This window comes from Somniosus microcephalus, chromosome 2 (genome assembly GCF_052327205.1).
Source record: "Somniosus microcephalus isolate GS21.2 chromosome 2, FLI_Smic_1.0, whole genome shotgun sequence".
NCBI classification, from domain to species: domain Eukaryota; kingdom Metazoa; phylum Chordata; class Chondrichthyes; order Squaliformes; family Somniosidae; genus Somniosus; species Somniosus microcephalus.
The window spans coordinates 30,194,228-30,207,243 of record NC_140988.1 but is presented as its reverse complement, the minus strand read 5'-3'; the positions used below and the strand labels follow the sequence as shown (position 1 = coordinate 30,207,243).

General features: G+C 44.5%; 1 protein-coding gene across 9 annotated transcripts in view; it reads left to right on the top strand.

Moving 5' to 3' along the window:
• Positions 1 to 13,016, top strand: part of sclt1 (sodium channel and clathrin linker 1) — a 126,636-nt gene that overhangs the window by 101,229 nt on the left and 12,391 nt on the right. For 7 of the 9 annotated variants that reach the window (XM_086008448.1, XM_086008431.1, XM_086008383.1 and 4 more), the window contains one exon: positions 3,320 to 3,398. In XM_086008448.1, coding sequence (XP_085864574.1) covers positions 3,320 to 3,398 — 79 coding nt within the window. Of the gene's footprint in view, positions 1 to 3,296; positions 3,399 to 9,541; positions 9,625 to 13,016 lie in introns of those variants that run through there. The other 2 variants (XM_086008422.1, XM_086008450.1) reach the window with 2 other exon arrangements.

Genomic DNA, 13,016 nt, shown 5'->3' with positions numbered 1-13,016 from the left:
ACAAAAGGAGGCCATTCAGCCCATTGAATTTGTGCCGGCTCTTTCAAAGAGCAATCAAGTTATTCCCAGTCTCCGGCTCTTTCCCCATTTCTCTGCAATTTTCTCTCCCTCAAGTATTTATTCGATTTGCTTTTGAATGCGACTAGTGAACATGTATCTACCACCCTAAATCCTAACCAGTCGTTGCAGAAATTTTTTTTTCTCAAGTCCCAATCACATTAAAGCTGTGCCCTCTGCTTATTTAACCTTCAGCATCTATAAACTAAACCAGCACGAATAAACTGACCCAACATCTATAAACTAAACCAGCACCCATAAACTAAACTAGCAACCAGAAACTAAACCAGCATCTATCAACTAAACAAGCACTAATAATCTTTCTCTGCAACCAGAAGTTGACCCAGCACTCGGACACTATACAGTACAATATATTGTAGGGTTGCTTGCCAGGGCCGGCAATTATGCGAACCTTGTCTGTGATGATGCCAGTCAGAATGAGCGGGCGCTTGGGTTTGCGCCTCTGGCTGGCTTCCCACAGGTGCATGGCATCATTGGCTAAACACAAGTGGCAATCCTCACGCCACCAGATCAACCAGGCGTATTCATAAACCACAAGGGCTTCCACTCCATCAATGTGCAGCTGGCGTGCAACCACAAAAAGATATTTATGCAGGTGTGCGCAAGATTCCCGGGGAAGCTGCCATGATGTTTCATCCTGCGGCAGTCCAAACTATCTGACGTCTTTGGTCCTGGAAGCAGACTTAAGTGGTGGCTGCTAGGAGACGAAGGATATCCCTTCAAACTTGGTCGATGACACCCGTGAGAAACCCGACCAATGAAGCCCAAAAGCGCTACAATCAGATGTGTCATTGAGCAAGCCATTGGCATGTGCAAGATGAGCTTCAGGTGCCTGAACAGATCCAGAGGCACCCTTCAGTACGTACCAGCCCAGGGCGTCCAGAATGGTCGTGCTGTGCTGCGCTCTGAACAAGATTGCACAGCAGTGAGATATGCAACTGCAGGATGAACAAGGCAGAGTGCACATCGTCTGCGGACGAATCAGAGGAGGAAAAATGTGACACCATCAAAAAAGCACCAGCTGCTCACATTGCAGCCCGGGATGGCAGGGATGCCTTTATTAATGCAAGGTTCAGTTAGTTACCACTACTGGACCGATGTCAGAACCATATGCAATACCTACTTTGGATGCTCTTGGCCAATGACATCTGGGTTTTGGAGCCCGTGAAGGCCCCGCCATAGACTGCTAGACTGCTACACCTGTGCAGTGGCAGACTCGACCATTGGGAGTCGAGGCAACATGTTGGGTACTGACTGAGGGTGGGGTCGCGCAGGCAATGGGTGAGAAGTGAAAGCGCTTTGAGTGAAGTCCCCACTTTCATGTCCCCTTTTGCCATCATCCCTCTCATGGCCCAGCCGCATTTTGCTGCTGCCACTCTGCTGGAGAGCAGCTTGGTGCAGATCAGTGAGGTGCTGTAAGGCCACGGTTAAGGTATGTCATCCTATATAAGGCACCAGATATGTTGGCATCTAGCGTGTGCACGGCTGTGGTCAAGGTGTGCATGGACTCACTTGATTGCCGCGATTGATGTTCCACGGAGTTGGTCACGCGATCAATGCAAGAAGACATCATTACAATGCCGTGCGACACCAATCCACTCATGCTTGAGGCGGACTGCTCCATTCTCTGCAATCGTGGACAGTGTGCTTGGAAGGTCTGTCAGTGCATCGCACATTTTCGGGTGCTCCTCAATGATTATCCTTTACATCGACAGCTCCCAGGGTACAGCATCTGTGTCCAGCTGAGCAGAGCTTGGAGAGGGCTGCACCCTCAGAAGCGGACTCAAGCCATAACTTTAATTCTACTGATTGTACTCTTTCCACAACTCCAATATTCTTTTTCTAATGGGGTGCCCAGAAATGTGCATTGCTCCAACCATGACCAATTTCTTCTACAAATTGAATATTCATTTCCTTGCTTTTGTATTCAGTGTCCCTCCATAGAAAACCTGGAATCACATTTGTTTTTAGTGACCTTTTCACCTGTACTCCTACTTTTAAAGATCCATGTAACTGGACTCTTAGATCTTTCTGATCCTGCACTTTAAGAATCTTATTGATCACTTCCTTTCCCTAAAATTGACTACATTTTCCACCTATCTACCCACTCCGCATTCTTACTCAATCTTTGCTATGCCTCTTAATTTGGTATAGTTTGCACACTTCAATATCAATTCTTTTCTGCCTGTGTCTAAATAGGATCTTGCTTGCAACGTGGAATATAACCTTAATATTGTACTACAACACTCACTCACCTATTTGTCAAATATAATAGCATGCAATCAGAACATCTACAAAATTTACTTAAAAATGTGAATTTGAGTAATTAACTGGCTGATTTAGTCTCCCAGCCAGACGATCCTGGGCCACGAGCAGTCCCCTTGCTAAGTGCACTTTTGAATTGAGATTCAGTCTTGAATTTAGAAAGCTTCCTTTTTGCACTTTTTACAATGGAATTGTATTGGGAAACATTGCTTCTATGTCTTCTTAATTTAACTGCGTTTAAAAAAAAAAAAATTAAAAAAAATAAGTTGAAGGTTTAGTTTTTGTTTGAAAAATCTTTGGTATTGAATCTTTATGGTAAAATAAAGAACGCACCGAAATCACAGATCACAGAATCACAGAAACCCCACAGTGCAGATAGAGGCCATTTCGGCCCATCGAGCCTGCACCGACACATATCCCACCCAATCCCCGTAACCCCTACACCAACACATATCCCACCCTATCCCCGTAACCCCACGTATTTAATCCCCCTAACACTAAGGGTCAATTTATCATAGCCAATCAACCTAACCCGCACATCTTTGGACTGTGGGAGGAAACCGGAGCACCCGGAGGAAACCCACGCAAACACTGGGAGAATGTCTGTGTGGAGTTTGCACAGTCACCCGAGGCCGGATTCAAACCCGAGTCTCTGGCGCTGTGAGGCAACAGTGCTAACCACTATGCCACCGTGCTGCCCATGCTGAAGTAACCGGAAGTGTGAACTTCACTTTCTCGATGATGAATTACATATGCTGAAAATAAAAATGGTGCTCCAGCCATATGGCCGATTTTTTTTCTCGTCTGTGAGAAGTCAGAACATTTCAAATGATTCTACTTGACTCTTCACGTACTGTGGGTAATATTCATTGTAATCCCAAATAGTAGTCTGAACATGCTGGGAATAATCACATTTCTCAAATAAATAACTCCCAAATTAAGTACTTCTTCAGTCTTTCTTCCCCTTTGCTGACAGGACTGAGCTAAGCCGACAGAAGCAGCACTCCCAGGAGTTGGTTTCCCAGCTGGAGATTACACACGAGAAAATAATAGAGGTGAGATAATTGCCCTCCGTGGCCTCAACCATAGGTCTAATCTGTAGCAGATTTATTTTGCATTATAGTTAGTGTAACTGTATTGTAAGAGTTAGAAATGGCGATTACACTTCTCAGCTTCCCACTTATTAAAGCCACGCCTATACAGGTTAATTTGCTCTCGGTCTGTGTGGTAAATTTAAATATATGTTGCCCACGTGGTTTTAATATCCTCTGAATATAAAGGAACAACTTATTTTTTAAAAATCTAATTATAAGATTTATAATCTATTTTACAGTGTATGTTATATAAATTCCTTAACTACTGACAGTACCCCTATTCATGCCTTGGTTTATTAGTAGCATTGCGAATAGAGGTGGGGTATCAATGCTGAATTTGTGCCATGTGATTATTTACAGTTGAAAAGTATGAAAGAAATGTGAAATCCACAGATCTGAAACTGAGTTGTAATTTTCATTTCATATATCCACATGGCATAGATTAATTGATTGACTCTTATACAAGATGGAAGTCCATACCACATTGAATCTTGGCTATGAACCTGGTGATGTAAATCAGGATTAAAACTTTTTCACATGGTTTGTCCATGCAAGTGTTTGAGAGATGACTTTAAGCCAGTTACTGTAGACATAGATGTTCAGATTTATTTAAATTGATTCTCCTTGCACAGAACAGAAGGGACCCTGCCCTTAATTTGTAAAATACTAGAATGTTTCCATGCATTTTAACTGTAATTTTTTGAACTGATGCTTATGGGAAGACTTAAGCTAGAGTGTAATGAAGTTAACATTTTCAGCCTCAGACCTGAATCACTAGGGCCAGAGAAGGCTTGAAGCTTGCTGGTGGCTAACAGTTGAGGGTGAGTGGTGATTGGGGCTAGACAAAACCAAACCAGAGTTGTAGGACTTTAAATCCCAACCCTGGGCAGTGTTGCTCAGCTGAAATAGAGCTTCAAAGATAAATATTCAACTTCAGCTCACCACAGAATAACTGATGTCGATTAGTCCTTCCGCACATGACAATGAACTGTCCCGAAATGGACCTTCTGCACCATAATTTAATAAACTAATTCCTGAATCTGCTTCACCTAGTGGTGATAAAAAGAGAATTGTTAAAAGTGAAGTAGGACACCTGAGAGGAGAGCATTGTCAATTTGTAGATGATGATCAAAAAATGGCAGAGGTATTTAATAAGTACTTCACAGCAGTCTTTACTAAGGATCAGAATATTGGAGAGGAGGGGAACCCTGAAGTGGTTGAAAGTGAGATGAATGGTATTTTATGATGGGTAAAAGGAACATTTTAGATAAGTTAGTTAGGCTAAAGGAAAACAAAGTGCCAGGGCCACACTGGATACATGCCAGGATCCTGAGGGAGATGAGGCAGCAAAATTGACGAGGCCCTAGAAATTATTGATTGTGGATGTGTGCCGAGGACCCGAGAGTAGCCAATGTAGTACCTTTTTTTTAGAAAGGGAGGCAGATCTAATTTGGTTAATTACAGGCCAGTTAGCTCAACATCTGTGGTAGGGAAAATTTTAGAGTCTCTAAGGATGAAATTACCACATATCTCGATAACGAGAACACAGTTAGAAGCAGCCAGCACAGATTTCAAAAGGGACGATTGTGCTCGACAAACCTCATGAATTTCTTTGAGGAGGTAACAGACATGGTAAATGAAAGGGGAAAAAAAAGAAAGACTTGCATTTATTTAGCGCTTTCCACGACCACAGGACGTCCCAAAGCGCTTTACAGCCAGTTAAGTACTTTTTGAAGTGTAGTCACTATTGTAATGTAGGAAACTCGGCAGCCAATTTGCACACAGCAAGCTCCCACAAACAGCAATGTGATAATGAGCAGATCATCTGTTTTTAGTGATGCTGATTGAGAGATAAATATTGGCTAGGACACCAGGGATAAGTCCACTGCTCTTCTTCAAAATAGTGCCATGGGATCTTTTATGTCCACCTGAGAGGGCATTGGGGCCTCGGTTTAACATCTCATCCGAAGGACGGCATCTCCAACAGTGCAGCACTCCCTCAGTACTGCCCTGGAGTGTCAGCCCAGAGTTTTTTGTGCTCAAGTCTCGAGTGAGACTTGAACCAATAACCTTCTGACTCCGAGGCGAGTGTGCTACCAACTGAGCCATAGCTGACACTAAATAGGGGAAATGCAGTGGCTATAGTGTACATAGACTTTGGGAAAGCCTTTGACAAGGTACCACATGGGAGATTATTAAAGATTAAGGTGTATGAAATTAGGGAAAGATAGCAAACAGGATTGAAAATTGATTAAATGGGAGAAAACAGAGTAGGATTTAATAGTTTTTCCAGAGTGGTTGGAAGTGGGTAGCAGGTGGAATTCAATGTCAGTGAGTGTGAGGTGATGCACTTTGGTAAAAAAAAATTAACAGCAACAATTATATTTTGATTAGAAGTAGGCTTGGTGCTATGGAAAAGCAGAAGGACTTGGGGGTACAGGTTCCCAGAATATTAAAGACAGCGAGGGTGATTTTCACTCAGAAGTCGGGAAGGAGGCGGGACTACAACTTTCGGGGTTGTAGTCCCGCCTCCATTGAGATGCGGCCAATCCACGCAATTTTAACTTGATTGACTTTGTTGAGCCCGCCCAGCAGGCTCAGCAGGCCAATTAAGGGCCACCCAGCAACAGGTGGCGTCACAGACTGAAATTTCATCTGTCAAGATGTTTTGACAGATGAAATATCAGTGTTTCACAGCTGTTTGAAGCTGTCAAACACTGACAGTCTTGCTTCTAACCTGAGTCCTTCTACACAGACTCAGTTAGAAATCTCTCTGGCACAGAAAGCTGCAGGCTGTCACTTTTGACAGTTCGCAGCCGTTCTGCTTTCTGTGCCAGTTAGATGATGGACTCCCGAAACCTAGCGGAAGGAAGGCTAAAAAGGTAAGTACAGGTAATTTAAACTTCTTTACACACACCAAACACACTTACCTTTGCACTCATGCACCCATCACTCACCTGAACACCGACATCTCGACCCCTCCAAGTCCTTCAACCCAACGGCCCGACTCTTCTAACTTGGTGTGGTTTGGAGCCATCGGGAATCCCACACTTCAAGCTTTAAAATAGGGATTAGGCTAAAAACTGCCTGTTAACTACCTGTTAACAGGTAGTTAATTGTCACTAATCCCTTCCCGCCTCGGGTAGGCGGGTCCCAGTGCGGGGCGGGTACCCGCCTCCTTTGAAACTTATATGGAGGTGGGTTTGGGGCGGGATGGTGTCGGGTCCCCCGAATTTGGGACTTTAACCCCCCGCACACCTCCAATCCCGACTCCACGGGCCAGTTAAAATCGAGGCCAGCATCTCCGATTGATGGCTGTAAAAAGAAAAGCTAATCAAATTCTATGTTTTTTGTCTCAAAAGGTATAGAATATAAAAGCCAAGAGCCTATATAAATCCTTAAGACATCCGAGTACCGTGTGTAGTATTAAGCTGCATGCTTTAGGAAGGATATTGAGGCTTTAGAGAGGGAACGATGCAGATTCATTAGGGTGCTGCATAGTATGAGGAAATAGAAATATGAAGAAAGGTTTTTTTTTAAAAGAAGTACAACAATGCAGATTACAGGGCAATATGATAAAAGTGTTTACAATTATGGAAGGATGGGGCAGAGTAGATAGTAGCTGACTGCTTCTAGTATTTTCAAATAATAAGAACAGAGCAGGAGAAACTACACGGAAAGTTATGAGACTGAAATGTCATGGTTAGTGATTGAGGTTGAAACTATGTCAATATTCAAGATTAGGCTGGTTAGGTGGTTGAAGGAAGAGGGAATAAAGGGATATGGAAACAGGGTGGGCAAATATAATTACTTCCTATTTGACCAATAGGAAGGTAAGGATGGCTTGGGCCGAATAGCCTGCTTCGGTATTGTAACTTCAGTGTATTTCTATGATACAAACTATTGCATTCTGTTTAATGTCTGATGAAATTAACGTTTTGCAAATAACGTTTTCTGCAACGTTCAGAATTTATGTTGTGTGTGCTTATCCTGTAAAACACAGGGCAATATTTTCATGTTCACAGTGGTGTGCCCATTTTTTACATCTGCTACAAAGTGATAACTAGTAGCTTCTGCTGTGTTTCCACCCTCTTTCCTGCCCCCCACCTCCCCCTTCTGGTTCCATTGATAGCTGCTGTTGCCTCTGTTAGAAGAAACTAGATCAGTTAAGAAGTTTAGTTGTATCCATTCTACAGAAGCAGAACTCGTGACCATCGGATTAAGCCTCTTTCCAGGACAAGACTCCAGTGATGTTTTATAGTTTGAAAGTCCATATGAAAATGAATAGGAAGTGAGTCAAAGAAAAATTGCATCTCTGCCTTCCCTGCACCAAATAGTCTGCTGTGCAACAGCTAAATAGCACACACTTAAACACTGCAGTATCAAACAATACATATGGTGAAAACTCCAATTAAACTTTAGCTAATTTCTTTGCTGTGTCATATGAGTGCACTGGGATTCAGTATCTGGCCCAAGCTGTAATTTGTCTCATTAAATCATTTAAAATATGTCAATATATTTGATCAGCAACTTGTCAAACTTTTGATTCCTGTTGGAACCAGTTATGCTGAAAGCCATGTATATGTTCAGAAAGGGGAATGGGAACCTTTTTTGTAACTTCCTGCTTCACTACACACAACGCACTTGACATCACAAAGCAATTAAGATCGTTCATCAGTAAAATTATCAACATTAATATCATCTTCCAAGCTGAAAGGTTGATGTGTTGAAGCTTAGTTTCCTTATGCACTTAATTTTGCCCCCTCACTCATTATCAACTACAAACCAGTAGCAAGTATCTTCACTGGAAATAGAGCTGTTTTGGCATCCTCTGAGTGGGAAGTGCCTCATTTGGTTGATGCTAAATTGTCTTGCTCAAACACCATCTGATTACCATTCAGGACAGCAGAAATTGCCAGTCAGCATTGTTCACAATGGAACGGCTTGCTAATGGTTCATTAGCTGATGCCACTTTTGTGCTCACTGCTGAGAGGAAGACCTCCATAGGAAGGAAAATACTAAAACATGGCATTGTAATTTAGATTGAAGGAGGTTACTTCACATCAAAAATACTCTCCGCTCCCCATCCCACATACAAAAACCTTGCTTTTCCTTTACATGACCTTTTCTTTTGCAGGGATGCAGGTGGTAGGGCACTCTTTTTAAAAAAAAAAAAAAAAAACCACAATTTCAGTGAGACTAGGTAATCATTTTGTGGTGAGTGGAAATGGGAAAATAGTCCTCCATGGGTAATTACAGTGAGAGAGTGAAATGTTTAAATGAAGCATTAGATAAACCAAGGCTGCAAAATTAACATTTAAAAAAATGATCCTTTGACTAAATATTTAAACCTTTTAGTCTGTGACATAGACCCAGGTTAGTTGGCAAGAGTATTTTACATAACTTAATTGTGGAAGACTTTTATCTACATCTCAACTGTGGAAATTTACTGGCATTTTAAAGAAGCTTTGCATTCTTTCAGCTGGCTTTAATCAACTTGTCAAGCATTTTATTTGGCACTTTGTAAACTGAAAAATGGGTTCTATAAAATGTCTGCATAAATTACTAGCTTTGTGGGATTCTGGATTTATATCTTTCCTGGTTGCCTTTATTTTTATTTGTCATTTCTTTCCACTGTGTTTTCTTCCTAATTTTCAATCTTCATTCAGCTTCATACACATACCACTGAAGCTGTGTCAGGCCTGAATCATGTCCTGTGGAGAGGCAAGATCTTTATAAATCATTTTAGATGTTGATTTGTGCTGACATTAGGTCACCTCATATATTTAGATTACTTATTCATGAGAGCTTCATGTCAAGAAAAATACCATTAAATTCGGCTCTGTAGCACCCGCTTTTTTGGCGCTACGGCTGCCGTTTTGAGTCCAAAATGGTTGTCCGTAGTGTGCGCACGCTCACTTCTGGTGTGGGCCACGTCTAACGCCATTTTGGTGAGGTCGTTTGCGTGGGTGCTCGAAGCGTGCACCGGATGTATGCAGAGTACACAGTCGTGACGTCGGTCAGCGTTACATGCTGCTTTGATGCCAGAACTGCCATTTTCGACCTCGACGCTGCAGCTAACGCCCTCTCTTAAACACACACAGCTGAACATGCATTCAGCAGCAGGAAGGACCGCCCAGCCCCCTGCCAACCAGCGCTATTTAAAGGGATCATCAACTACTTTCAGGTTAGTTGCTGATTGATTTCTACTTGCTCTTGGCGAGTTTGTAGAAGTGTTTGGTGGTTTATTATCTGATTTGAAGTTGCTGAAGTCTCCAGGGAGTGGTGTGGCAGGTTACTTCAAGGCTTCTGCTCGGACCAGTTGCTCCCAGACATGGGTGCAGTAGTTTGTATCCCCCTTGGCCTGCAGCATGACGGGGAGAACGAGCAGAGGGGACACGGAGGCGGACAAGCTGCTCGTAGAGGGGGGGGGAGGAGGAGGATACAAGAATTGATAGCAACAAGGCACTAGAAAGGCTGGCTGTACTTAAAGTAGATAAGTCACCAGGACCGGATGGGATGCATCCTAGGATGCTGAGGGAAGTGAAGGAAGAAATCGCGGAGGTACTAGCCATAATCTCCCAATCCGCCTTAGAAATGGGGGTGGTGCCAGAGGACTGGGAATTGCACATGTTACACCCTTGTTCAAAAAAGGGTGTAAAGATTAACCCAACAACTACAGACCAGTCAGTTTAACCTCGGTAGTGGGGAAGCTTTTAGAAACAATAATCAGGGACAAAATTAAGAGTCACTTGGACAAGTGTGGATTAATTAAGGAAAGCCAGCACGGATTTGTTAAAGGCAAATCGTGTTTAACCAACTTGATCGAGTTTTTTGATGAGGTGACAGAGAGGGCTGATGAGGGCAATGCAGTTGACGTGGTGTATATGGATTTCCAAAAGCTGTTCAACAAAGTGCCACATAATAGGCTTGTCAGCAAAGTTGAAGCCCATGGAATAAAAGGGACAGTGGCAGCATGGATACAAAATTGGCTAAGAGACAGGAAACAGAGAGTAGTGGTGAACGGTTGTTTTTGGGACTAGAAGAAGGTACACAGTGGTGTTCCCCAGGGGTCAGTTCTAGGACCATTGTTTTTCTTGATATATATTAATGACTTGGACTTGGGAGTACAGGGCACAATTTCAAAATTTGCAGATGACACAAAACTTGGAAGTATAGTGAACAGTGAGGAGGATAGTGATAGACTTCAACAGGACATAGACAGGCTGGGGGAATGGGCGAACACATGGCAGATGAAATTTAATGCAGAAAAGTGCAAAGTGATACATTTTGATAGATGCTTGGTATCCTGGCAGCAGTCCTGATTCCTTCATTCTGTGGCAGTCCGCTGTACCATCGCATTTGAGCCACCATGACAAACCAGAGGATGGCTAATGGGCGACAAGGGCTATCTGTTGACCACCTGGCTCATGACTCCAGCACACATGGACAGCATGCATAAAGTAAAGCCATGCTGCCACATGGAACATGATCAAGCAGACCATTGGGGTGCCTAAACAATGCTCTTGCTGCCTGGACTGCTCTGGAGGTGCCCCGCAGTACTCGCCAGAGCACTTCTCAAGATTTGTTGTGGTCTGCTGCATGCTGCACAACCTCGCCATCATGAGGGCACTGCCCTTGCCACCAAATATAGGGCGAAGAGCTGAGGAGGAGGAGGAAGGGAGGAGGCAACTAACACAGACCCTTTCTGGCTGGGCGGTCCGCGATCGACTCATCCTACTGCAGTATCAGTGAATGCAACCCCAATTCCCCATTCAACAATAGTCCCACATCTTACCTTCCCTCTGTCATTGGCCATCACTGTGTCCTCTTGACCACAATGCTAAAATAAAAGCCACCACAAAACAAACATTCCAAGCCATCCAATATTACATTAAAAGAGTCAACTAATCATAGACTGCAGATGGCCTTGGAGGGTGACCTCAAGCAGCTCTGTCCTAGAAGGCCTGGCTTCGGACTGCACCACTTCGGCATGGGCGGTAGCACTCTGGGCTTGCTGGCTGACGGGCAAAAGCAAGGGCACTGGCAGAGTGGCAGTGGTGGGAGCACAAATGCTGTCACCCTGAGAAAGGACAGCAGGTTCATGTTCCATGAAGCCACTGCCACTCCCCTGGGGCGGCGCCTCAGCAATCCTAGTAATCTGTTGGAGGACAGATTGCTGGACTGCTGTGACACCCTGCAAACCCCTTTCAACCCTGGTAACTGCAGCCGCGATGGCAGCAGGCTGAGCCTGCATGAGCGCAGTCTGAGCTTCCACTGCAGCACAGACATTGGGTGGCTTCTGCTTGTGCTGCAATGGAAGCTGAGATATCAGACACAGCATCATGGTTGGGTCCACAAGTGCGCTAATGAAGTTGCCCATCACTTTCATGCTGGAAATGATGGGCTCCAAGCTCCGCGCATAGTCTTGTGCAAGGTTGGTGCCGGATTCCTCCATGCTCATTGACACTGCACTAGGGTTTTCTGGGACACCTGCCAATACGCCAAGCATTTCATTGTGCATACCATCAGCCATCTTCTGTAGGCTGGCCCATCGAAGTCCTCATCTGAGTCCTGTGCAGCAGAACACGTGTGCAACCTTGCCTTCCGCGGAGCTGGCACCTCTGCTACCCTTTCCCCCTGCCCTGGCTGCAGGCCGCTCGTGCCTGGTGTCTCGCCACGTGCAGATCCCACATCTAACCTATCCTCTCAAATACGCAGAGTGTTAGTATCTAAGTTGGTGGCTGTGAGTGTGAAATCGAGTGACGGTGCGTCTTCAGCATCACTTCCTTCTTCCTCTTGCACTTCTTGCTCCTCCACCACTGCCTGGCCAGGTTGCAGTTCTTGGCTATCTGAAAGGAGAAAGGCACAAGGGTAGGGTTGCGATGAGGGGAGCAGGAGGGAAAGCAAGAGGTGCATGCTTGCACTATCTGCAGCTTGTAAAGCAGAAGAGATTGTGGGATGAGGGTGAAGTGGGATGTGAGAAGCAGGATTAGATATGAGGATACAGTCATCTTGGATTGTTTCAGTCCCGTCACTGGCCACGGACTCAGCAATAGCCACTCCAATTATCTCCAACACAGTCTCCTCCATGGGGGTTAGGTTATGCAGGCGCGCCTGTCTCCCTGCGGGTAGCCCCTGCTTCCTCCGGTCATGAGCCATCTTGTCCTGCAAGAGAAAGGGAAGTGTATCACTGAGTGTGGTGCAATGTGTTTGGGTGATGTGCCTGTCATGGTTGAATAGCTGGCGGTGTGTGCAAGCTGTAAGATGGGAGTGTGAGGCTTGCAGCAGTGCTAAGTGTATGAGGGTGAGGTGAAGCTATAAATGTGAGGTATGAGTCGTGGTTGATATTGTTGCTGGGTGACTGAAGGGGGGTGGTGAATTGAGCAGTATCTGAACCTAGTGGTACAGTTGTAAGGATATGGTATTTGAGGATGAATTCATTGACCGTGACCACGCGTGTGAGGCCATTATACTTCTTGCAACACTGCATCCAGGTCCTCGGGGATACACTGCTGGCATTGACTGCAATGGCTATCTGCTCCCATTGCCTTCTCAGAGTTTGTCTGGAGGGTCTCC